At 42.1% G+C, this 25,175-nt stretch overlaps 3 protein-coding genes and 1 pseudogene across 8 annotated transcripts; 2 read left to right on the top strand and 2 right to left on the bottom strand.

Moving 5' to 3' along the window:
- The first annotated feature begins 5,934 nt into the window (after positions 1-5,934).
- LOC120663763 lies at positions 5,935-9,951 on the top strand (annotated as a pseudogene).
- Positions 9,952-11,224: 1,273 nt separating this feature from the next.
- On the top strand, positions 11,225-14,425 carry LOC120663760 (3'(2'),5'-bisphosphate nucleotidase-like). The gene is made up of 8 exons (XM_039942657.1): positions 11,225-11,405; positions 12,084-12,159; positions 12,346-12,419; positions 12,538-12,740; positions 13,346-13,556; positions 13,660-13,758; positions 13,843-13,996; positions 14,071-14,425. Exons 1-8 carry the CDS (start codon positions 11,313-11,315, stop codon positions 14,223-14,225), a joined length of 1,065 nt encoding a protein of 354 aa, XP_039798591.1. The 5' UTR covers positions 11,225-11,312; the 3' UTR covers positions 14,226-14,425.
- Positions 14,426-15,103: 678 nt separating this feature from the next.
- Positions 15,104-23,503, bottom strand: LOC120663759 (2-oxoisovalerate dehydrogenase subunit alpha 2, mitochondrial-like). Of its 2 annotated transcripts, XM_039942656.1 has the most exons (14): positions 23,284-23,503; positions 21,954-22,152; positions 21,347-21,415; positions 21,135-21,210; positions 20,982-21,046; positions 20,570-20,903; positions 16,977-17,114; positions 16,693-16,875; positions 16,424-16,581; positions 16,244-16,343; positions 16,050-16,161; positions 15,827-15,966; positions 15,553-15,738; positions 15,125-15,473 (listed from the first exon to the last, which is right to left on the bottom strand). In XM_039942656.1, exons 7-14 carry the CDS (start codon positions 17,070-17,072, stop codon positions 15,306-15,308), a joined length of 1,143 nt encoding a protein of 380 aa, XP_039798590.1. In that variant the 5' UTR covers positions 17,073-17,114; positions 20,570-20,903; positions 20,982-21,046; positions 21,135-21,210; positions 21,347-21,415; positions 21,954-22,152; positions 23,284-23,503; the 3' UTR covers positions 15,125-15,305. The 2 variants fall into 2 exon arrangements, with proteins under 2 accessions (XP_039798589.1, XP_039798590.1); XM_039942655.1 differs by lacking the exons at positions 20,570-20,903; positions 20,982-21,046; positions 21,135-21,210; ... (1 more) ...; positions 21,954-22,152; positions 23,284-23,503 and adding an exon at positions 17,924-18,371 and having other exon boundaries at positions 15,104-15,473.
- LOC120663761 (proteasome assembly chaperone 4-like) lies at positions 19,170-23,518 on the bottom strand. 5 transcript variants are annotated; one of them, XR_005670612.1, is made up of 8 exons: positions 23,284-23,518; positions 21,954-22,152; positions 21,347-21,415; positions 21,135-21,210; positions 20,982-21,046; positions 20,795-20,903; positions 20,570-20,695; positions 19,170-19,541 (listed from the first exon to the last, which is right to left on the bottom strand). XR_005670612.1 is itself a non-coding variant. In XM_039942660.1 (7 exons), the coding sequence occupies exons 2-6, from the start codon at positions 22,137-22,139 to the stop codon at positions 20,811-20,813; spliced, it is 489 nt and encodes a 162-aa protein (XP_039798594.1). In that variant the 5' UTR covers positions 22,140-22,152; positions 23,284-23,518; the 3' UTR covers positions 20,220-20,695; positions 20,795-20,810. The 5 variants fall into 5 exon arrangements, 3 of the variants coding, with proteins under 3 accessions (XP_039798594.1, XP_039798593.1, XP_039798592.1); XR_005670613.1 differs by lacking the exon at positions 19,170-19,541 and adding an exon at positions 19,660-19,886; XM_039942660.1 differs by lacking the exon at positions 19,170-19,541 and having other exon boundaries at positions 20,220-20,695.
- Positions 23,519-25,175: the final 1,657 nt, after the last annotated feature.

Below are 25,175 nucleotides of genomic sequence, written 5' to 3'. Positions count from 1 at the left end.
CTCGACTGATCGATCGACTCTCCATATATATAGTGCCATATGCATGTGTCCCAAAACACTGGATTGGATTCTCTCGTTTTCAGAAACGCCAGACGGACGATGACACGCCACTACCTGCCTGCATCTCTGTGGAAACAGAATCCGGATGATGACACGCTCAGATGGATCATCACACTGCACCTCGGCAGCAGGCAGCAAGCTAGTAACCATACCCAGGAGGGGACCGGCCGCCCGCCCGGATTTTTGTTTGGTGCGATCGAGCCGTCTTGTATCTGGACGGTTGCGATGATTACTTATCAAGCTTAATTATTAGCTTGGTGGATAGCGATCTGGGTATGAATAGAGGTGCGAAGCAGAGCTGATACAGAGAGGGGTGCACTGCTTCACCATTTTCACGTTACCATACTGGGGCGCAGGGGCGCGCAGTCGTTCGCTAAGGGGTGCACACGTGGTAACTGTCTGATGATTAAGACCTTGTTCGATTATATTGAAAGGATCGAGGTTCAAGAAGTAGATTTAATTGGAAATTTTTCAAATTTCTAACAAGTTCTTAGTCTAGACTAGTGTTGCACAATTTACAAGAATGGATTCTATCAACTAAAGCACACTAGCATTATCAAACTGGTAGGTAGACACTCTAACATGATCATTTTCTTTAAAGAAGATCACACTAGCAAATATATAATCCTAGTAAAAAAAAGCAAGTTAATATGAAAAACTTCTAGACAAAGAGCAAACAAGTAAGAGCTAAAACAAGCACAAGTGATATTTTCCACGACCGTGTCCGAGCACGTGTTTCATTAAGAAGCACAAGTGATATGAAATGCTAGAAAAGTAAATGCGAGAGACACGAGACAACTGGATTTTTTTCTCATGGTATCGAGGAGTTGACGCTCTCCATAGTCCACGTTGGAGCACCCACAAAGGGTATCGCTCCTTTGCATCACAAAGAAGCGAGCCTCCACTAAGAATGCTCTTTTTCCATCTCCGGAACGGTGATCGAGCTTCACACCGTGTACAAGCTTCACTTCTTGGGGCTCCCACAAACTCCAAGAGCTCACCAAGAACTTCCCGACCACCAAAACCGTCTAGGTGCTGTCAAACACCAAGAGTAACAAGCTCTCAAGGCTTCACTTGACCCTCACAGAGATGGCTCTAAGCTCAAGCACACTTGCCACTCAAGGATTGGATGTTTTCTTCAAGTTTGAATCGATTTCAAGCACTAGATCTTCATTCTATGGCTCAAAGTACTCTCTTCTTCTCTAGAGTGGCCTTAGGTATTCAATGCATCAAAGACATCAAAAATAAAACAGGGGGTCGACTTATATAGAGTGGAGAAACTCCCCTAGCCGTTGCACGCCCACTACACAAAAAAGTCAAGACTATCGGTTAAACTGATGGGTAGGCATCGGTTCAACCGGTCAGACTGTATCCAAATAGTAGCCGTTAGAGTCTGACACAGTGCACAGTGTTGCGTCATTGCACCGATGCTTGCTCCGATGGCGCATCGGTATAACCGGTGTTGAAGGAAGTTTTGGGTTGAGCAAAACATCGTCTCTAGTCATTAGTATGGTGCTTGCACCGACGCTTGTCTAGACAGCAACGGTTGGTTCAACCGTTGCTGGAGCAACTATTTTATCTCCAAAACATGCTCTCTGAAGAATAGTACGGTGAATAGACCGCTGCTTGTTTTTAGGGGCGTCGGTTTAACCGGTGCAGTAGTGTTTTCTATCTTGATTCCCACTACACAGCTCGGATAGACCGAATCCTAGGCATCGGTGTAACCGATGCCCTTCGGTTGCACCGACGCCTAGGCGTCGGTTTAACCAGTGCTGCTGAACTTTTCTAGTTTTTAGCTGAATTTTCTTGGAATTGTTTGCTTCTTCATCCTTTTGAATTTCCAAGTGTTTTCTTGACTTCTTTGAGCTGTTTTGAGCTGAATTGAGCAAGTGTGCGAGATTTCTAAGGCCGAATTGATTCGGATCAAGCTACTAACTAAAGAACCCCTCTTAATAGTACGATCACAAACTAAAAGCTATAAAACCTAAACTAAATCAAGTGTCCTTCATCGCCTTGTGATACTTGAATTTGGAGAGGTCCTTAGTCTTCAAAAATTGAGTCTGTGGTTCATTGATCATGAATTTTGAGTGGTCTCCTTTCACATTTTATATGAGACATAAACGATGATTGATTTTTTCTTCAAAACACATGTTAGTCACATACAGTTGTCATTAATCACCGAAACTTACTGTTGCACCTCAGGTGCCAATCACCTCGCGGACAGTCCGCTTGGGACCCCGGACGGTCCACCCGGACGCGCTCTGCTTCACCTACCCTGAGTCAGAGGTTCGCCGGTCACCGCCACATGCCAGCCGTCGAGCCTTTTGCCCGGCCAACCTAGTACAACGCGCATTGAAGTCGACCTAATCCCAACCCCCAATCCCAGCTCTCAGTTCGGTCTCTCTCTCTCTCAGTCTTCCTCCTCTCTCCGCTATTCCCGAGCTCGAGCAGCTCGACATCGCTGGCCGATTCCGCGAGCTCCCCTCCATGGATTTCAAATCCACCGCACCTGAAGCTCGACCACCTCCCTAGCTCCCTCCTCAACCCCTCCAACCATAGCCACAACCCCCACCACGCCGGGAATCCCGGATTCCCCGGCTGTCAGTTCGAGTTTCGCCCAAATTCGACCTCACCGTGGAACTCCGTCGCCTGGCCACCGTTTCCTTCGCCCAAGGGCTCAAATCGATTGTAAGTGAGTCGCTAATGCTCGTGCTCCCCTCGTTCTTCCACGTTCACATTGTTTCCATGCACGTTCTCGACGATGCCGTCGTGAGCGCCCGGGTCGCAGGTCACCGACTATGCTCGGCTCGATTTCTCCGCATGCATCACCCATGCCCGTGTGCCCCTCCTCACGTAGATGGTGTAGTGCTAGCCTCGCCGTCAGTTGGTCCACCGTCGGTGGGAACGGTGCGTCGCGTCGCCGCGCCGGCTTCACTGGTGACAGAGCGCGGTGTCCAAAAAGGGTGACTTGCGGACGGTCCGCAACGGGGGGGGCCGGACAGTCCGCATGTCAAGTTAAGGTTTTGTCCAGAAAGGTTATGTTCTTGGTGGATTCGAAGAGATGAACCGCGGACGGTCCGCCAAGGAGGGTCGGACAGTCCGCAGACAAAACTAGGGCATCATCCAGAAACGTTAATTTTTCTGGTGAATGCGCGGAGGTGTGCCGCGGACGGTCCGCTAATGGTGAGCGGACAGTCCGCCAGTGAGTCTAGAAAAATTTCCAGAAAATCTCGTGGGTTCTGCGGGTCTGCACAAGTGCACTGCGGACGGCCCGCGATGGAGGGCCGGACAGTCTGCCAGCTAGTTCATTTTTAGTATGGTTCTTTTGTAAGTAGGAAGTTTTAGCTGTACTAATTTATATCATGTGCATGTGCATTATTTGGCATTCCATATGCATTCATACATATGCATTGTTGCACCTCATTTAGGTACGCTAGATGTACACGTGTGGACGCGAAGTACGCGATGTTGGAGCCGAACCACAAGATGGTGTTCGATGGATATCTCCAAAAGCTGGAAGGACCCGCTGAAGCAATCGAAGACCCGGCCCAAGGTCGGAAGGGCCCAAGGCCGAAAATAATATTAACACTAACTTAGTGCTACCCCAGGCAAGCCCCGGTGCACATCCTATTATTTTAAATTATGACACCTATATATGTCTCTATTACTTGTGCATTAGGTTTAGGAGTTGTTTGGAACCCTAATTGCATGACCTCTAGGTTTCCTTGAGTTATACTAGTATGTATAGGATGATAGAAGTGCTATGCTTAATGGTTCTCGGTAGAAGACGAGTGATTTCTTGCCACTCGCGAGATATAGGATGTTTAGAAGTCGAGTAATTTCCGGTTACTCGCGAGATATAAGATATATTCATACTCCAGTACATGAGTTGTGTATTGATATAAAATGAATGGAAATTTGGAGACCGGACGGGGAATGATGTTGATGTATAGGTATGGCAGCAGGACAGGGTTCTTGGGTGTCTTAGCCCCGTCTGTGTCGGTTAAGGACCGTACCGCTGTCTGGCCCTGTGATCGAGTTTGAATTGTACTAACCGCATGCCGGGAGTAGGAGGTAGTCGAAACTGGTAAGCCTAGTACTGCCTTGCTTGAAAGTACAGAACTTCATCACCACCCCTTAGGGCGAGTCGAGTAGTCGCGGAGAAATGGGATGTATATGTTTATTTTTGGTGGTCTCACGTTGAGCTCGACTGACTATATGTAGGTGGGGCGGTTTTGTAGTTCGAGGCGAGGATGGGAATAGTTGGTGCGTGTGGTCCGACGGGGCCTATGCGTGCTGTGTTGGTTAGGTCTACCTTGCAAGGTTAAATCGGATCGATTCGCCGTCAGTCACTCTCGGATATGAGCACATTGATCGCAGTACCGCATCGTAGTCATGCTATATAGAATTTGAGTGATGATTGGAAATGATTATCATGAATTATTACTTCATGTTTGTTACAATTGCTTAGCAGGTGCAAATACTAGTTAATGATTTTAGTATATAGAATTTGGAGCTAAAAATGGGGAAAATAAGGACTCATTTTAGAAGCTTTTTCTGCAAAATAACCACTAGCCATAAAGCCTTGCATGTCTAGATACGTGGGCTAAGTTATACCCACTGGTCGGGTAAGTCTTGCTGAGTATTAGTTGCTCAGGGTTTGTTGTTTACCCTATTTCAGGTATAGAAGCTAACTAGGTTTCACATCGGTGGGCTCGATGTGGCGCCTTGTCTTCACGTCTCGGTAGTTCTCGACTTACTCTGTTTGTTTTATTTATTCTCTAGTAAAAATGCTCTGCAAGTTAGATTCTCTTCCGCTGCTATTTTTTCTTTTGTAAATTTTAAATTTAAAGTTATTTTGTAAAAGTCTTAATATTATTTATTGTTGATGTAAAATTTTATCATGCTGGTACCTTCTGCGCTCGCCTTCGTGCGAGACTTCTGGTGTGTTTCGATCGGCCTGTGGGTTGGAAACAGCCTGTCAAGTTACTCTTAATTAAGCTAATGCGCCTGATGCGTTCAAATGATGGCAGTAACGCTTAATTAAGCGTTTTAACTCGGCGGATCTGTCACACTTACCATATACATCTACGGGTCTAGATGCGCTTCATATATGTAACTTATTCCAGACCGGGAATGATGGATACTATAAAAGATCGGAATTTATTCCGGACCGAAAACCAATTATAACAGAATAGATTTATAATAATTACAATAAGAGATCGAGATTGATTCCACATCCCTCGACTAACGGATTAGTTCTCCATCTCTTGTTGAGCTTGTCATGAGTCTATTTTGTTGCAGTTAGTTTCGACCCGGAATAAATTCTTGTCTCTTGTTGTACCTACCAACTCTCTTATTGTACATATTATTCCCAATTAGTAATAAATCCCATATACCCGAACAAGCTCTAACTGGACGGACTCCGAGCACAAATTTTAATCGTATGACCTGTTGTTTTCAATCAATTTCTTGCTTGCTGTCTACCAATTTTTTGCATGCTTGATGTTTTGTCCAGAATCGGTTGACTTTTGTTTCTGCCTCAGTCGATTCCTGTCTCCCTAATCTAATTCTGTGGCATGTTCTTATTGCTTTAGCATTCGACTGAGACAAAATTGAAATTTAGTCGAATGTTGCCTAGGCAGTAATAACTGGAGTAATTGGAGGGAGCACTGGCACCTAACGATGACCGACGATTAGCGGAAACGAAACAGGAATCCACCTGGCGCCAAGAATGCGGCCCATGGACCCTGATGAAATGTAGTAGTGACGACGGGGCTGATGGCCCACTATATGAAGCCCATCGATCACACACGCGCGCTCTTCTGTATAGTTACCTGGCCGCGCCGCTAGCAGACAGACAGAGAGGACCCACATGGGCATGGCTGCGCGCTTGGGCCTCGTCCTCCCGCACGCGGCGCTCCTCGGCTCCTCCGCCGCTGCCTCCACCCGAGCTCTCACCCCGTCCCGTGCTCGCCTCCCTTATCCTCCTCCTCCTTTCCCCACCTGCTGCCGCCCCTCCTCCGCCGCCGCCGCCCACGCGGCGCACCCCCTCCCCCGCCGCGGGTCGCCGCGTCTCCTGGCTGTCCGCGCCATGGCGTCGGGGAACCCCTACGCCGCCGAGCTCGCCGCGGCCAAGAAGGCCGTCACCCTCGCCGCCCGCCTCTGCCAGGTGCCCTTCCCCGTCCTCCGCGGCTCCCACTTCTCTCTGGCTTCGTGCGGCGCGGCCCTCGCTGCTGGGCCCTTCTTTTCTTCCCGTGTCAGTGGCTCAGGAGTCGGGAGGATGAAAAGTGTTGCTGCTTCGTGATTCACATCGTCCACCCGCGGGCATAATCCGCTGCTTAAGATTTCAAAAAATAATACTTTCTGAGAACACAAAAATGACATGGAAACCTCTGAATTCTTGGGGTTTACGCTTAGAATTTATGATTTAGATATAATGCATTTCAAGTGACACCAGCTGCTGCAATGTATTCATGTTTTTCAGTTTTTGCCAAATTTGAATGCTGGTTTAGTCCTACAGGCTAGTATGGTCGTGGTCATTGATTGTTTCGATTCTCGACACTGCAGTTTGAATCTATATTTATTTCTTTGTGTTTCCTCCTCAGGCAGTGCAACAGGACATTGTGCATTCAGGCATTCAGTCTAAGGCGGACAAAAGTCCTGTCACAGTGGCTGATTATGGTACATACTGATCCTGCAAATGTATATCTGCGAGTGCCTGAATTTTCTGTTTAGTAATGAACCGTTGATGCTACTGAGTTGCATGCACAAGACTCCAAAACTTAAGTTGATGACCAAAAAAAATGAGAAGCTCGCTTATACTTCACCACTCATATGCATGCTTCCTTGGGTCTCAAACATGGAATAAGGGTCGGCTGTAAGTTTTTATATGAATTATGGCAGCTGCGACTCTGTAGTAACTCTGGCATGTACTGACAAATCAACTCCAAAAGCAGAAAAGTTTAAGTAATGAGGAGGGCAGATAATTCACTTATAATTCAATATATGGCAGTACTAAAATCACATTTGGAGTTAGTTGAGTAGCTTTTTAATGTAGAGATGTTTTCCCTCCAAACTTGCTGTTTGCTTGTTACATCTCATTTCACTCATGTAGGATCTCAAATATTGGTCAGCCTTGTCTTGAAGATGGAAGTATCAACTGGCCCATTTTCATTGGTGGCTGAGGAGGTAACTATAAATTTTCTTTTACCTGTTTTCGTGTAGAACTCATGAATATATTTTGTAATTAACTGGCACTAATGCTTTCATAGGACTCGGAAGAATTGAGAAAAGATGGCGCTGAAGAAATTCTGGAAGAAATTACCGATCTTGTGAATGAAACCATCTCTGATACTGGTTCTTATAACATTTCATTTACGAAGGAAGGTATCCTCTCAGCGATTGATGATGGAAAGTCCAAGGGAGGCCCATCTGGGAGACATTGGGTCCTAGATACAATCGATGGTACTAAAGGGTGAGTTCAATAGCTTAAACCAACAGGATCCAGATCTTTGTACTGCAACAAAATGAAAGATTCGGTGCACCATTCATTGCTACTATAGCTTATATAGAAATGTCATCCAGCTTCTGAAAACTAGTGTCACTGTTTTCATGTACTCTTTTCTAATACAATAACGTTGCAGATATTACATTTATTTCAATTCACGGACTGGATTTTCTGGCCCATCGCTCTAATGTTTGCACACTAAGATGTGGTCATTTATTGTGATTGTTTTCTTTATCACTGACATATAATGGAAACAGTTATCCAATTTTTTCAGATCTAGTTTAGACTGCACTAAATTAGACTGTAAATTCAATATGAATAGAGTCATAGACGGATATGACATGTGTGGACATGTATGGAAGGCCTATTCCAGTTTGCATAGGTTGTTGCGCTTGACTCCACGTGGATCGGCACAGGAGTTGTTCCCTCGGCATGCAACTCAACCCCTGAACGGATCTGCTGTGGCAGGCCTTTCATTTTTTCCCCTGTTTCGTTGCCCATCTCTATCCTTTAGTGCACAGCGGATCCCAGGCTGCAAACGGAGTAATTACAGGATTGAAATGTTTCCTGGTTAACGAGGAAGAATTAATTGGCTATCTCCCCCTGTTAACTATCTCTTGGTCTCTGAGCCCTTAACAAAAGGGCCTTGGATAGTTGAATGGAGGGAGTAAATGACTAGTTATATTAATATGTATTCTTGTTTTACTAATTATATACACACAGCTCAGTAATTATCATTTCATTATTTTTATGTTAGCCACAGCCTAAGCACATAGAAACAGATGAGTTTCTTAAAATTAAAAATTAGTCATGGAAAATACTAAAAAATAGCACATCAAATTGTTACTTTCATAATGCTACACATACCATAGGACAACAATTTGGTATGAATGATATAACATCTGACATGTCATAGCCCTAGTACCAGAATCATGAAGGCTGTAGAACTAGCAAAATTCTACCAAGTTGAAGCACCAATCTACTTAAAATGAACTACTTCTGAGCACACATTGTGTGGTTCTCTTTCCAACAATGTAAATTGATGGTATACCTGTGGCTTCCTTCCTATACTAGATTCCAATAAACCATTGTGATATGATCAGTCATAAACATGTATAGAGTTGCTTTCAGTCATTCATGTTTCCCTATTTGATACCACCTTTTGATACTACTGTTTATCATGCTAATAAATGCCCTTCTCTCATCCAAATTTTCTTTTTTGTAATTTGAATCAGTTTCTTAAGGGGTGACCAATATGCAGTCGCACTGGCCCTGCTTGATGAAGGTAAAGTTGTTCTGGGTGTATTGGCTTGTCCAAATCTTCCTTTGTCATCAATAAGCAACCAGAATGGTAGCTCTTCGGGCGATCAAGTTGGTGCCCTTTTTTCTGCTACAATTGGTTGTGGTGCTGAAGTAGAGTCTCTAGATGGTTCTCCGCCACAAAAGTTTATAGCTCTTTCGATATGATGCTTTTAACCTACTTCCTCCTCTCTGATGTATATTAATTTCTTTTGCTCTTTTTTTTTGTCTAATTTTTTATTTTAGGTTATTTGCTGACTCCTGGCTGATCATAATTTCAGATTAGTGTTTGCTCCATTGATAATCCAGTCAATGCCTCATTCTTTGAATCCTATGAAAGTGCACACTCCATGCATGATCTGACTGGCTCTATTGCAGAGGTTAGACCCGGACAATTATTTGCTTAGTCCAGGTCCACAAGAGTACATAATTAATCCATTGTTTGGATGCTATCAGAAACTTGGTGTCTGAGCTCCTCCAGTTAGAATTGACAGCCAAGCAAAATATGGTGCTCTGGCCCGAGGCGATGGTGCCATATACTTGCGTTTTCCACACAAAGGTTACAAAGAGAAGATATGGGACCACGCGGCTGGCTCAATTGTCGTGACAGGTTAGTTTGAAGTTCTCTGTTTTTTTAAATAACTAATCCAAAATTTAGATTTCCTCACGTTTTCTGTTGATGTTGGCTTTTGCAGAATCTGGAGGTATAGTAACAGATGCCGCTGGGAACGACTTGGACTTCTCCAAAGGGAGATTTCTTGATCTCGACACAGGCGTCATCGCGACGAACAAGCAGTTGATGCCGTCGCTTCTGAAGGCCGTCCAAGATGCTATTAAGGAGAAGAACCAGGCCGCCTCCCTCTTGTAGGCTGTAGCAGTCATAGTGATCAACAAAATGTTAGTTGCAATAATGTTTCATATTCATACCGTGTCTTACATGTGCCTGGCCTTCCGTTGTGACATTAGTACATTACAATTTCATGTTGTACCACTTGCGATGAGGCTCTTTCCTCTTGGCAATCAGATAGCTTTTTTTTTTTTATGGGAAAATTTACTTCAGTATATGGTTCCAATTAATGTAAGTGGCTAAAATACTTCCATATTTTTTTTTGCTAAAATCATTTCAATGTTTTGGGGGTGGGGGGGGGGCGCAAAAACTCAGGCATTTTCAAATACCCACATGCATGTTTCTTACGGTTATAATACAACACATGTAACTTTTATGTATTTTTCATATTCCTTCTATGCTTATTGGTCGTTCAATGTAGCTATCATTTGTTCTCTAATGACTCATTCGACATAACAAGTGCTAGAAGTGCTCCTTGATGAATTGTGTAAAAACTTGAGTAGTAAGCACCTAATCACCCACCTCAACCTCAAGGAAAATAGGGTCGGTCTCAATGGCACGTGAGGGTATTTGAAAACGCATAAAGCTTGCTAGAGTTGGTTATAAGGAATTAACGATTCTCAAAAGAAAAATATCTTGGAACTCACATGTCAATGTAGATGATTTCGTACAACCGTACTGTTTTGACTTTTGGTCCATAGAAAATTGTTTGCTAGCCACGAAAATCATAACCATTCCTTTTTTAAAGAAAAGGAAAATGAAAAACTAACAACCCAGTTTGTTTTTTTTTTCATATACTAGGTGATACCCCGCACATTGTCGCTAGATTTTTAAATAAAATTTTAAGATAAAATTTGAAAATAGAAACACTAAGGTGATTACATGACAACATTCACAGAAAATCGGTAGAATACATAAATAGATGGTTCTAGTGGATAGTGATGTGGCGTCAAGATACCATGGGTTCATATATGATGTAAATATATAGCTTGCATGTTGAGAGAAATAGATGATATGAATTTATTTACATTTTATTTTTTATCAGATCTGGTAAAAATTAATAAGCTAAATAGAAGAAACACTAATATAATATTTGATCATATTATAGAAGAATAGGTGATGAAGAAATAGCGTTTGTATATGATTTTACGTTAATAGATTAAAGATTAAAAGTATTGCACATGGTAGAGATGATATGGATACTTTTATTTATCGGATTTGGTAAAAATCGATATGCTTATGGAAGAAACACCAATGAAATATTGATCACATTATAGAAGAATAGGTGATGAAAAAATTAGCGTATGTATATGATTTATATTAATAAATTAAATATTAAAAATATTGCACATAGTAGAAATGATATTGATATTTTTTGTAATTAACAAAGAAACATGAGTAGATTGCATAAAAATATGTGGACATCTATCTTGAATGAAGAGAGGAATAGTTAGTACATATCGTAGGTTATATATTTATATATAGGTTTGGCGCCACCTATGTTTGGCGCGTGCGCAGTTGTTTTATTCCTTCCCCGTGACGTGACTTGACTCGCCAAGCCTACTCCGCTCGCATCCCCACTTCCCCTTCCCCACCATGTCGCAGCTTTCGGAGGTCGCCGCCAACCCGTACGCCGCCGAGCTCGCCGCCGCCAAGAAGGCCGTCGCCCTCGCTGCCCGCCTCTGCCAGGTTAATTGGTTTTGATCCCCACATCTTAACGCTCTGTTTTTCACCGCGTCTTTTCGGAATCCGCTCGACTGGAGTTGGATTGCCAGGACAGATGGCCCCCCAAGAGCACGTGGTTAGATTTGAGTTAGTTGAATGAGATTCAGTTAGATCGTTGGAAGTTGGAACTTGCATAGGGGAAAAACAGGTCTTCAGTTTGTCTTTGCCTTCTTGGAGACTCCTGAATGACTATATCAGGGAGGAGAAAAATGCACAGAGATGCATGATGCCTTATTGCCCATTGCTAATGATCTTTGGCTCTTGGATGTGGTATTTAAGTTTGCATTTGATCTTGAGAAGGCAATCTCTGACTCAAAATCTCAACTCTGGAAAAAAAAATAGAAATTCACTCGAGTTGCACGCTTTCTGAATTATTGGATGTTCCATTGGGGAAAAGATGGCAAGCCTTTAGGCCTAAACCTGTCTTTCTTTGTCATGATAAATTTCATAGGGACAGGAAGATATGCATGGATACCTTGCAGGCCGGTTCTTTTCTTGTCTTAGTTGTGATGATCAAATCGGCGTTACTCTTGAGATGGAATCTCTGACCCTAACAATTAACTGTAGCTTCTTGGGATGCTTGCCGATAGCTATTGTATTTACTTGTTTCCTCTTGCCCTGTGTTTCCCCCTGTTTCTTCAGAGAGTACAGCAGGGCATCTTGCAGTCTGATGTTCAATCGAAGGCAGACAGGACTCCAGTGACAGTTGCAGATTATGGTACAGGGTGATACTTGATTTTTCTTAAAATTAATTATAGAAGAATTGGGAGAACATTGTATTGATGTTTTGTTATTTATCAATTCTAGTTAATATATGGAGATCTTTGGAAAAGGAAAAATAAACATACAGCACTTTTTTGCTTCTTCTGAACTTTTGGTTTAACTACTTTTTTTTCATAATCAGGATCACAAGTATTAGTAAGTCTGGTCCTGAAGAAGGAATTACCTTCTCACTCCTTTTCCATGGTAGCTGAAGAGGTGACCCCCATATGCACCCCTTTTGTTCCATTATTGTACACAGACCTTTGTTCCGTTATTGCACACAGACCACATAAGCATTTTTCCTGTAATAAATTGGTGAAATGTATTTCTGCAGGATTCAAAAGACTTGAGAAAAGATGGTGCCCAAGAAGTTCTAGAACACATTACCAGCCTGGTAAACGAAACCATTGCAAATGGTGGTTCATACAACATGTCGTTATCTAAGGAAGACGTGCTCGCTGCAATTGATGGCGGAAAATCTGAGGGAGGTCCATCTGGGCAACATTGGATACTGGACCCGATAGATGGCACCAAAGGGTGAGTTTGATAACTTACACCTACTAACTTCATGTTTTGCCATGAGTTATAGCTTATCCTGGCATGTACTGGATAGAACATGTACTCAGGTTCAGCAAAAGTAGGTCTTCCTTATTTTTCTGTAACTTTAAACTAACACAGTTGGAAGTACCGTATACTGTATACTGGAGTGAAGTCATCTACTGTCGATTTACATTTTATCTCTGATTTCCTTGATCCCACTTAATTTAAACTAACACAATTGGAAGTGTAACAGAACACTAATTGGGAGAGCAGGGTGATATCCCATTATTTTTCTGTAAAATAGATACACTGGGCGACTTATTTATCAAGTAATGATTTATATCATTTCAACTATTTGTTTTATAATATAAAATGCATCAGCTTCACAAAGCTGAAGTTTTTATTAACACCTTGATTAACTATGAAATGCTTAAGATTAACAAAGTTGAATTTGTATTTTTAACAAATGATTTAGAAGAGGTCATAGTCATTCAATGCTTTTGTACCAATTAACGGAAAGCTACTGATAATGCAGCACCTTTGTTTACTCTGCCTTAATATTTTTTTATAATTGAAATCCTTATCATGAAAATTCGATGCAGTTTCATAAGGGGGGATCAGTATGCAGTTGCACTTGGATTACTTGATGAGGGCAAAGTTGTTTTGGGTGTGTTGGGATGTCCAAATCTTCCACTGAAGTCAACAAACAAACACAATGGTGGCTCTTCTAGGGGTCAAGTAGGTTCTCTCTTTTTTGCTACAATTGGTTGTGGAGCCGAAGTCGAGGCCTTAGAGGGATCTGAGCCGCAAAAGGTAATTAGCGCTTTTGATTTGCTTAATGATCATAACCACTTCCACTTTTCATGAGTCCATTTCTTTCTTAGTTTACCTCTTCTTTTTCTAACTTGCATTTTAGATTAGTGTCTGCTCTATCAACAATCCAGTCGATGCCTCATTCTTCGAATCCTTTGAAGCATCCCACTCCAAGCGTGATTTAACTAGCTCCATTGCGGAGGTTGGTCCTTGATGACTATTTGCTTTGCCTTGCCCAGAGATCTCAATAATTATATAAGTGAATCCATTGCTCTTGTGTTACTAGAAACTTGGTGTCCAAGCTCCTCCTGTTAGAATGGACAGCCAAGCAAAATATGGTGCTCTTGCCCGTGGTGATGGTGCCATTTTTCTGCGCATTCCTCACAAAGGTTACATAGAAACAGTTTGGGATCATGCGGTTGGATCAATTGTTGTCACAGGTATGATACAGTATTCTATTCTAGAAAAATCTGAAAGATCCATTTCCTAATTGGCCCTATCTGGTGTTTTGCAGAAGCTGGTGGCATGGTAAAAGATGCCTCAGGAAATGATCTTGATTTTTCCAAAGGCAGATATCTTAATCGTGACAGAGGCATTATTGCAACAAATAAATATTTAATGCCAGTGGTTCTAAAGGCGGTTCAAGAGGCTATGAAGGAGGAACAGTAGCGTGCTGTGCTTATGAAGCACTCTCAGAATTTGTAGCAAATTTCCTATTTGTATCACAATATCAGTTTTACACAATCTCATGTACAAAAAGGTACAACAATCACTGTTGTACACTATGCTATTATATCATATTAATCATGTGGCAGTTACTTGTCCTTAACCTCAATAAATGGATATGAATTTATCCAATTGGGCCTACAGCTTACCATTCGTTATGTGCATTTTCCATCTTTCTAGAGCAATTCCTCTTGGAAACTGGTATTCCTGAGTTGATATCTTTGGGTCTATGGTTGAAAATTAATTATTACATATATATGTGTTTAATACTGATTATTCCATTTTTAAAGAAAAGAAAGGGTAAAATATGTTTGGTACATATATGTGTTTAATACTGATTATCGTAAGCTTGTTATGATAATTGCATCAAGACAAAGTATAGGCATAATATGAGAGATTGTGGTTCTAGTTCTGATATAGTCTACAGAACTGTGTGTTCAGTAGCATGCAATATTTACCTTTAGTCTTTAGATCAACTACTGTGCGTATGGGGCCTTGAAATATGAAATTCAGATGTTCCAATTGTAAGTCTGATATTCATTTTTGTACTCCAACAATCTAAATTTTGGTTCTTCTCCATCTCAACACATAAACAAAGTATTGTCCTTTTTGTCTGTTTTGCTGTACAATGTTTTCTTTTCTTAGACTCTCAGCGTTTTGTAGTCGGAGTTTATTCTTTAGATGTCAAATCTTGGAAGGCATCTGAGTGAGTTCGAATAGTATCTAAAGGTGAGAATTATTTGAGGTGATCTGTCTCTTTACTTATATTTTGTGTTCAGCTTTAGTAGCTATTAAGGTATGTTCTGCATGCACGAAATATGTCCTTATGACTCTATTCCACATAAATACGAGCAACAGTACAATACATATATGAGCTTGTTGTAAACATCTGGCAGGTTGAATTATTGTTTTAGAGCCTATTGAATCAGGAGATTACTGGCTGAATCATATATTGTTTATAATGCTATGGATCTGAATCATCAATACTTACACAACGATGTTGCTCATCTAAATCCTGGAACACTAAACAGGTACATCAGTTGGGTAGTCTGCGGGGTGCTTCATGATTGTCTCCCGCAGCAATCGCTCTTGTTCTCGCAGGTTGGAAGGGATCTGATCATAAACATCAGTGAAAAGCTCAGCAATTGGTGGTTTTGGCATTCTTTCTGCAACCTGAATGGCTTGAAGAAGCTGTAAAGAAGTTAACAGGTGGTTAGAAACGTATCACGGTGCTGTAGAAAGATGAATCTTTGTGCAGCAGCAATATTACCTCTTTTCTCACTCTGTTTCTTAGTTCAGATTCTTCAGCATCAGACCACCAGTCGTTCCCCTGAACCCATTTTCTGTATCTGGAAATTGGATCCCTTGCTGTTCGCCAATGCTCGATCTCATCAACGGGCCTGTACTTGGTTGAATCATCAGATGTTGAGTGATGGCCGACTCTGTAAGTCAGGGCCTGAAAGTTCAATAGTCAATACTCGGATCAATTATATTCTGAAATTTTGTTGTTTCAGGTAATGCAACTTGGTCGAATTATTCTGCACCTCAACTAAAATCGGTCTCCCTTCAGCTATAGCCATTTCTCGGGCAGCATGGACTGCACTGTAAACAGCAAGAGCATCATTGCCATCCACTCTGATACCACGGATCCCATAAGCCTGGCCACGGATAACCAATCCATCACCTGCATGAACTCTTGATTTTAGTATGACATTCGCACCAATCACTTGTAAATGACATGGTTCACTACGATGAAACTTTTCATACTTCTGAACTGTTCAGTGCTTGGGGTGCTGATTGCCCAGCCATTGTTGCGGCAGAAGAAGACCACCGGTGCCTCCATAACAGCTGCAAAGTTGAGCGCGGCATGGAAGTCTCCCTGAACATTTTAGTCTGTCAGGAAAGCTGGATAAAATGTTACTGGCGAGCAATTGTTTAGTGGTTGGTGACTTTTCATCTACCTCACTTGAGCCGCCATCGCCAAAGTATGTGATGGCACATGCGTCTTTTTTATCCATCTTCAGAGAGTAGGCAGCTCCAACAGCATGAGGGAGCTGTGTTCTGACAAAGAGCGAAGAAAGATAAGAATTCACTTGCCAGAATTTTCAGATATGAGAGAGATATTCCTACTTCAGACTTACGCAATAGGAGATGAGACCGTGAAATAGTTAAGTCGGTTTGATCCATAGTGAACTGGCATTTGCCTCCCTTTACCATAATCCATACTGTTTCCAAAGCATTGGTTTGCAAACTCTTGCAGTGTGAAACCGCGCCACAGAAGAACACCAGGTTCCCTGTACTACATTTTTGCTCCACAGGTTCCGGACAAGGAAAAGAAAGTGGGTAAATCATTTGTATCAGTAGTATTCCTAGATTAAGCTATACTATGTCGGAGTGATTGATGTTGTACCTGAGGCAGCACAATGTCGTCAATACTAAGTGCCGCAGCAGATGCTATGTTGATCGCTTCCTCGCCATTGGAAGTGAGATAAAAGGAGATTCTGCCCTGCCTCTGTGCTTCATAGAAGATGTTATCCATGATCTGGAGGGTGACCATCTCCCTGTACATTTTCAGAGCCACCTCCTTACTGACCTGACAAGTGTGAGTAACATTAATCTTCAGAAATCAGAACAAAAGTCTTTCTCACGGTATGTCTCAAGGAATTTCTGAAAATGGTGCAGTGAGCAGTGTACCTCTCGGAATCTACTACCAGATATTGTTCTGCCATCATCGTCAAGAACACGGTAACAGCTGATCCTTTCCCCATGTGACTCCGGAAGGAAGTTCATTTCAGCTACAAATGAAACCTTCCCTCCAGGGAAGACAATGGTCTGCAAAAAATTAACGGTGCAAATTAACAGCTGACAGTCTACCATTGTCCATTGAACTTGAAGGCAATGGACAGATTTGCCAACGTTGAATACAATTTGACCACCTTGATCACAGAAAAGACAGCAGCATCAACAATTGTTTAAAACTAATGGCAGTAGGGAAGACCTGGAGAGACTACTAATTTGACTTCGAAAAGGAAGGTAATATTTACTTCGAAAAAAGGACAGTAAAGATACTGTAAAACTAGTATTAGTATATTATTACTTTATTAGTAGCAAGTACAAGTTCATATCTGGATTAAGTATTTACAGATACCAGCTTGCCGCACCTACCAAACCCATTGACCAAAAGAACCTGTCATCCTATCAGCTTAGTTTACTGGTGGTTGTCAATTATTTCCACAGTTGACATTCCTCCCTCTTCACATGCCAATGCCATGCTCGTGGAAAGAGTTGGCGGTGATCCGATCCACAACAAGTGGATCGATCAACATGGACAAGTTTGGGACTGCAGCAGAAGAACGAACGCATGCAGTGGAAGAAATTGTTGAGAAACAAAAGGAGGCGCCGGGCTACTGACGGATGCCACCAAACAAGGAGCAGAGGAAGATGGGCAAAAAGATGCCCCGCTATCTTTTTCTGTACCAAATCTGATCAAAAGCATATTTTAAGGCGTATCAGGACGATGCTCCTGCCTCCAATTTTGCTTAATCAAGGGGGCAGCTCATGGGGGCCGGGGAATACAGAAATCAAGAAGCATGTTAGAGTTAGACGCTAGCCAGCGCGCGTGGGGGCCGGGGACGCGTCACCTGATCGCCGCCGGCGAACCCGTTCTCCGGCTCCTCGTCAGCGGCGGCCGCGGCGGCGCTGCTCTCCCCGGCGAAGCGCCGGACAGAGCAGAAGCCCCGGCGGACGATTCTCTCCAACGGTGGCAGTGGTGCTGATCCAAGAACAGGCGGCGGCGCTGCTGCCGATGAGCCCAAGAGCCACGGGCTGAGTTCGCCGCCGTGGCGCGAAGGAAGCGGCGGGAGCCTCCTCGCGGCGCGGCGCGCCAGCTGGGACGACGCTCTCGCCAGCCACAGCGCCGCCATGTCAGACGCTGCCGGCTCCCCGTGCTTGCTCTCTCAGCTAAGCTGGAATGCCGCGCTTAGCTCCAGCTGACGTATTTATAGGTGGCCGTGTTGGAATTTGATAGAGCTAGACGACATGTGCAAGCAATGGAAGTGTGCGGGGAAGAGAGCGCGGCGGGGGAGCATGGAGGGGAAGGACAGGGATCGGAGGAGGAGCAGACGGGCACGGCTCGCTGGGAGACAGGAGAGCGACGACGAGCAGGTGGGGGCCCGGCCCACATGTCGGCGAGGGAGGCGTGCTAGGAGAACGGGACGCCGGAGCGTGGGGCCGGGACGGGGTGAAAAGCATGGGCGGGAGTAGTGACAGAGAGTGACGTCGCGACTCGCGAGCTTCATCCCGGGTAGGTTGGAGCTAGTAGACTTGACCGGTGACAAGGGATATACATGGACCATGTGCTGTGTATTCTAGGATGTAGAGTGAGCTGGAGGGGAATAGGAATTGTTCGAGAGCCAGAGACAGCGGCCCATCTCTATCTTTATTGTATTTTTGCATAGGAAGTCTGGTTAGGTATGGTCCAATGATTTAGTGAAGAGGTCGGAGAGGGGGTTTGGAAGCAAAATACATATGTAAAATAGCCCATGCAAATTTATTTGAGCTTCATTTAAAAGCCACACTAATAGAAAAAATATATACTATATTAGAATAATCTAACAGTTAAGATTATTTGTTGAATATGATTAACAATCTTAAATTAAAATTAAAAAATTGAACTATTCTACATGAATTGGAAAGTAAATATATAATAAAATTCCATCTAAATAATAAATAAATAAGTTATAAGAAAAATAATGAAGGATAGTATTTCCATTTTAATTGATATTTAGAAGTAAATTAGTTAAATAAAAAAGAGCATAGGTACCTAATTTTCTGTGTTATTGGCTCCTATTGTTAGAACTTTCTTTGCTGCTTCATAACGAGCATAGGTACCTAATAGTTCCCTCAATTAAAAATTTAACTTCACCCCTTATGTGTCACGATTGTTACATTATAGTTATATGCACTGGCGGAGCTTAATGGAGACCAAAGGGGGGACATGGCCCCCCCTGGCTTAACGCAATCTCCACTAAATAAATAGTAATTTGCTACTGTTCATAAATATTTAGTGCTAAATTACATAGATTCCCCCCCCCCACACCCCTTGTTTAGTGTTTAAGCTCCGCCACTGGTTACATGGCTGTTAAGTGAATGTTAAATATAATGTTACATTATAGAGAAGTCAAATCTCCATCCATCGATTGCGGACGCCGCGAGTCGCGCCAAATCCTGCAGCGCTTGCGTGCCACCGTGCATACAAATCTGCAAGATAGTAACTTCTAGCTGGCAAGTCAATGCATGTGCCACGTGAAGCAGCTTATGTGTCATGTGTGCAACTTGCTTGAGCAATTGTCCAACATTGTAGAGAACAACTAGGACAACCGCAATTGCCACCTTTTAACATTCAATTTTCCTTTAGTATTTGTTTGAAATATTAGAAACATGCATGCTTATGCTTTTGGTTGAGTTACAAATAAATAAATATTAAATATTACATATCAATCGTCATGGATTGGAAGCTAAGCAGTGACTTGACTATTGCATTCGTTGAGTGTTGACATGTCCTTCAGGCTTTCATCATATTATCGATATCTGAAGCAGCAGTACCTTTGACGATACCACAAGTATTGACGATTATTAGTGTGTTTGCTAGGGTTTCTCCAACGACTTTTGTTAAAGTTCTATCAAATTGGCAAATACGTAAATAAAACTTATTTAAACCAAGAAGCTCACATGAAATCCCTGAACGGTTCACAATAGAGGAGAAAAAAAATAGTTTCACCATTTTCTACTCCCTCCTTAAGTTCTAAAGTGTTTTCAGAATTACCACAATACGATTAATAAGCTGGTTTGGTAAATATTTTTAAAAAAATATTTCGGTTCCACCAAAAATGTGGTTTCACCATTGAAACCAAAACTAAAAGCAATTTTAGAAGGAGATGAAGTCCAACCAAACATATCATTAGTATGTAATTTAGGGAGCGTGTTAACAACCCTAAAAAAAATCAACGGAATGAATATAGAGAAGTATAATTATATAGTATTAGCTTACAGGGATTCAGGGAACAACTATGAGTAAAAAAATGGAGAGAAAAAAGTTAACGCGAGCTAGATTCCGAGAGAGTGATGACGCCAACTGCTATGGTAAATCTGTAGACCCCATCTTTCAAAAAAAAAAAATCTGTAGACCCCATACATGGCATGTGATGGAGAACAGATGACCCGCCCACCCTTCCCACACGCAAAAAACACGCACCGAGTAAATAGCAGATTTGTTCGATGAGGCTCACCTGACTTTGACGTCAGGTGACGTAGTCACTGACTGGCGGGCCCATACACTGAGCTGGCCCACATGTCGGTGACGACGTCTCCATGAAGTCTTCGGATTCCAGTTTCAAGCACTATCATTCAGAATACTTTTGCCACATTGTACAGATAGTCAGATACCCAGTCAATTGAGCCCAACAATCACAAACTTTCCTCCCGCATCTAGTGGTGAAAGACCGAAGCCTCACCAGATCACACCACCTGTCACTGTGCAGTGGAAGTATTAGCCTCCCCAGCTATGGGTCTCATGTAGCACAAACCTTTCAGCTTCTCCACCAGCTTCCTCTCCGCAGCAGCCTGAAATCATGAACCAGTGACCGCCAGATACACAACTTCAGAAAATTGTTATGCTTAGTTGAGCGCGCCTGTGAGTACCTCGAGCATGGGGCTGCCTTTTGGGATGTTGCATGCCAGGACTATGTTCAGACCAGTCTTCAGCACTGAAATATGAAGTGATGTAAAGCTTGTCGTTGTTAAGAAGCTACCATGAATGCATGACTATTAGTTAACTGACAACAGAAGCAGTACCTAGACGGCGGGCCATCCCTGAACCGGTGTTGTCAGATGTTCCTCCTAGTACAGAGGTGATACTCACTCTGTTATCCTGCAATGGCCACGAGAAGTCAAAATAGCAAAAATGACAACAAAACATCAGTTTTCATGAGGCAACACTGCCAGGAAAAAAATGACAATGAAATAATTGAACATCATCTTCTAAGAATGAAACAGTTACCACTTACAGGCCTAGTGGTTGCAGCAGCATACAGATGGCCAAATTTTGCTGTGTTGCATCCAACCCACACATAGATCTGCACAAAACGAATAAAAAATCAAGGCTCAAATATAATCACTCACATAACTATATTCTATATGAACCAATTAAAACCTGAGAGGTAACACATCGCAAACAAGCTGAGAGGATTCAAAGGAAGATTGAATGCTTTGAGCTGACCACTACAAATGATATGAAGCATTTTCCCTATCATAACAATGATATATAAATAAACACTTCAAGCTTTGCTCATAGTGACAATGTGGAACAGCCAGGTATAACATTCTCCTTTTACCCAGATGGCTAGCACATAGAAGTATAGAATAAGCCACCAACGCAGCAACTACTATTAATACCATTTGCATTTCTCATCCAGATGACGTTTCTTTTCCCAGCTTATCTGTAACTACTTTTCCTTTTTGTCTTGCACTTGGCTGTACAGATTGGCCAACATTCAAGTCTATCATTAGAAGTAGCACAAGCATTTTTTATCTTAACAATGAACTTGTGATACGTCATGAATTTACACAAGTTTCAGTTTGATACTTTGATTGGAACCAAGAAACCTTGTTTACCTGTTTAGTGAACCTCACTATCTGAAAATGAAGTGTGACATCATGAAGGTCCTCTGTGAAGCAAGTCACTTGGAGGCCCCCTTCGGATGACGAATCACCTGAAGAATTAGTTTGGCCCTCTTTCCGGGTTGACGAACTCACCACAAAATCTGAAAAGCTTGTCCTCAGCTCCTCTGAAGACATCATGCACCTTTAAACCCTGAAATAAGAACAAACTACTTCAATTCCATGCTTAATGATATAACAAAGTGGATAAAAACATGAAGTGGGTTGAAGAGTTTTAGTTATTTAATGCCAACGTTTGTAACTTTGTGGAGGCAGTCATCATTGCAGCATGGATAATCTGGAAGAGTAGAAATGCAAAAATATTTGAGCAGCAACAGCCAAGTTTGCAGAGATGGAAAAGAGCTTTCAGAGATGAATCTTTCCTCCAAGCACATAGAATGAAAGAAGACCTGAAGACCCCCTTCCTTACCTGGGTAGATAGCGTTAGTTAGCTCTGTACATTAGATTTTCTTCAGCTAGAATTGTATAGTTCCTTTGCTCTCTTGTTCCTTTCGCTCATCTCGAGCTCTATAAGTATCCTCTCGGACTGCTGCTTTGTTTGTTTGTTTTTTTCTAATAAAATTGCTGCAGGGGCCTCCCTCGCAGCGTTCCATTTCAAAAAAATGTTTGTAACTTTGGATCCATTTCCTCAATCGGCTTTTGAAACCCAAGATCAATCGCTGTGTTCGCTTGGCTTGTCAGCCAACCAGCCAGCAGTACTGTTCTCTCATACTAAATCAGCACCAGCCACCAGCTACCAGCTAGTCAGCAGTACTGTTCTCTCATAACAAATCAGCACCAGCCATCAGCCACAGCCAAGCGAACATTCAGCGTTGGTACAACATGAGGATTATTTTGCTTAAAGTTAGAATTGGGTTGTACTGCTCTCAATTCTGGTTCCGTAAGTTGGTCGGGTGGATTATCAATTCAGTAGTAGCAGGAGCATCACACTGTATTGGTCCTCTTCATTATGTAACTATAGGACACTTGAACAGATAAAGTACATGATGCAATATAAATAAAATGGTATTTCGTTTCAATGTGTGCTACTGATTCTAAGGGCACCCGTAGTGTAGAAAAATGCCGACCTTAAGGATGATAAAGGTCGATCTCAAACACTACAGGCATGGGTCGTAAGGGGGTGATAAGCTGAAAATGCTTGAGGACCGGCCTCGATCTAAAGGCCCCGTCTAAAGCATTAAAAAAATAATTTCACTCAGCGACAAGAATGTAAACCGATGAGAGCAAGATCGAACTGCACAGGACCGAGAAAAGGAGGCCGCACCGAGGAAGGGCCTACCGGCCGCGGCAGGCACGGCGAGGTGACCACCGGCGGCGGGCTCGACACGGAGGCAGCGCCGGGGGCAGGACAGAAGGAGGGCGGATCTTGACGGGGATGGCAGCGATAGCCCAGCTCGCACGCTCCTGCGCCCTCTCCTATTGCACCGGCTGCTGCTCGGACGGAAGAGAAGGCGGCGCCGGGCTCGAGAAGGAGAGGAGACGGCGGGCTCAGGAGAGTCAGGAGGAAGAGGGCGCGTCTATTCATAACTCGGGCGAGCGTACGGCAACATATCGCAGAAGGGCGTCTGTCCGACTCCGTCAAGCGGACGTCAAGGCGTCAAGCTATTTCCTGGGCCGCAATTTCTGGCCCGACGCGATTTTCTTCGGTTTCGGATTTCAACTTCTTCATGCTCTCGTTCAGCTTTGCATTCTCCCGCTGGAGCTTCTTCATTTCGCTGGAGGATTTCTCCTCCTTCTCGCGGAGGGATCGGTTCTCCATCTGAAGTTTCTCGACCTCCTCCCTGGATGTGCTGGATGTTTTCCTCAGTGTCATGAGCTTTCGCAGGTAGTGGTGCAGCCGGTCGATTACAAATATAAAAGTCGAACATGTGAACATTTAAACAATATAAATTGTTCGAAAAAAATATTTCGAGACTTTCTAAACAATTAAAAATGTTCCTATTTTTCAGAAACATTTTGCGAAGTATTAAAAAAAACTTCTGACTCTTAAACAATTAAAAATGTTCTGAACAAATGTTCACATTTTTTAGTCCAAAAAAAGTTCTGAACATTTTTTATTAGAACTTTTTTGAATGTTCTGGAACATTTCAAAACGTTCCCGGACTAGTTTGTGAACATTTCCAAAGTGTGAACATTTCAAAAAATGTTTGAGAACAACTAAAAATGTTCTAGATACTTACTAGAAATATTCTGAAAGTTTTGAACTTTTTAAAATGTTCCCAAATAATTTGTTCAGAACATTTATTGATGCTCAGAACATTTTGTGGTGTTTTAGAGAAATTTTCCAATCTGTCCACAAAATGTTTGAGAACAACTAAAAATGTTCTGGATAATTACTAGAAATCTGAAAGTTTTGAACTTTTTAAAATGTTCCCAAATAATTTGTTTAGAACATTTATTGATGTTCAGAACATTTTGTGGTGTTTTAGAGAAATGTTCTAATGTGTTCAAAAAATGTTTGAGAACAACTAAAAATGTTCCCGATAATTACTATTCTGAAAGTTTTGAACTTTTTAAAATATTCCCAAATAATTTGTTCAGAACACAATATGTTCAGAATATTTTGTGGTGTTTTAGAGAAATGTTCCAATCTGTCCACAAAATGTTTGAGAACAACTAAAAATGTTCTGGATAATTACTAGAAATATTCTGAAAGTTCTGAACTTTTTAAAATGTTCCCAAATAATTGTTCAGAACATTTATCGATGTTCAAAATATTTTGTGGTGTTTTAGAGAAATGTTCCAATCTGTCCACAAAATGTTTGAGAACAACTAAAAATGTTCCCGATAATTTCTATTCTGAAAGTTTTGAACTTTTTAAAATGTTGATGTTCAGAACATTTTGTGGTGTTTTAGAGAAATGTTCCAATCTGTCCACAAAATGTTTGAGAACAACTAAAAATGTCCAATCTGAAAGTTTTGAACTTTTTAAAATGTTCCCAAATAATTTGTTCAGAACATTTATTGATGTTCAGAATATTTTGTGGTGTTTTAGAGAAATGTTCCAATCTATCCACAAAATGTTTGAGAACAGCTAAAAATGTTCTAGATAATTACTAGAAATATTCTGAAAGTTTTGATCTTTTTAAAATGTTCCCAAATAATTTGTTCAGAACATTTATTGATGTTCAGAACATTTTGTGGTGTTTTAGAAAA

The sequence above is a fragment of the Panicum virgatum genome, chromosome 3N (assembly GCF_016808335.1).
Source record: "Panicum virgatum strain AP13 chromosome 3N, P.virgatum_v5, whole genome shotgun sequence".
In the NCBI taxonomy this organism is placed as follows: domain Eukaryota; kingdom Viridiplantae; phylum Streptophyta; class Magnoliopsida; order Poales; family Poaceae; genus Panicum; species Panicum virgatum.
The sequence above is the reverse complement of the archived record's forward strand: the minus strand, read 5'-3'. Positions and strand labels throughout refer to the sequence as shown.

What these genes read in the sequence shown, in the direction of transcription:
- LOC120663760 (XM_039942657.1), top strand. Translation starts at nt 11,313, where the DNA reads ATGTCGCAGCTTTCGGAGGTCGCCGCCAACCCGTACGCCGCCGAGCTC. An exon ending in AGTGACAGTTGCAGATTATG is followed by an intron (nt 12,160 to 12,345) that starts GTACAGGGTGAT and finishes TTTCATAATCAG; the next exon opens with GATCACAAGTATTAGTAAGT. An exon ending in AGGGATCTGAGCCGCAAAAG is followed by an intron (nt 13,557 to 13,659) that starts GTAATTAGCGCT and finishes CTTGCATTTTAG; the next exon opens with ATTAGTGTCTGCTCTATCAA.
- LOC120663759 (XM_039942655.1), bottom strand. Translation starts at nt 18,205, where the DNA reads ATGGCGGCGCTGTGGCTGGCGAGAGCGTCGTCCCAGCTGGCGCGCCGC. An exon ending in CTGGTAGTAGATTCCGAGAG is followed by an intron (nt 16,876 to 16,976) that starts GTACACTGCTCA and finishes CACACTTGTCAG; the next exon opens with GTCAGTAAGGAGGTGGCTCT. An exon ending in GGAGACCGATTTTAGTTGAG is followed by an intron (nt 15,739 to 15,826) that starts GTGCAGAATAAT and finishes TTGAACTTTCAG; the next exon opens with GCCCTGACTTACAGAGTCGG.
- LOC120663761 (XM_039942660.1), bottom strand. Translation starts at nt 22,139, where the DNA reads ATGATGTCTTCAGAGGAGCTGAGGACAAGCTTTTCAGATTTTGTGGTG. An exon ending in TAGTGAGGTTCACTAAACAG is followed by an intron (nt 21,416 to 21,953) that starts GTAAACAAGGTT and finishes CGTTTTGTGCAG; the next exon opens with ATCTATGTGTGGGTTGGATG. An exon ending in CTGCTGCAACCACTAGGCCT is followed by an intron (nt 21,211 to 21,346) that starts GTAAGTGGTAAC and finishes TGGCCATTGCAG; the next exon opens with GATAACAGAGTGAGTATCAC.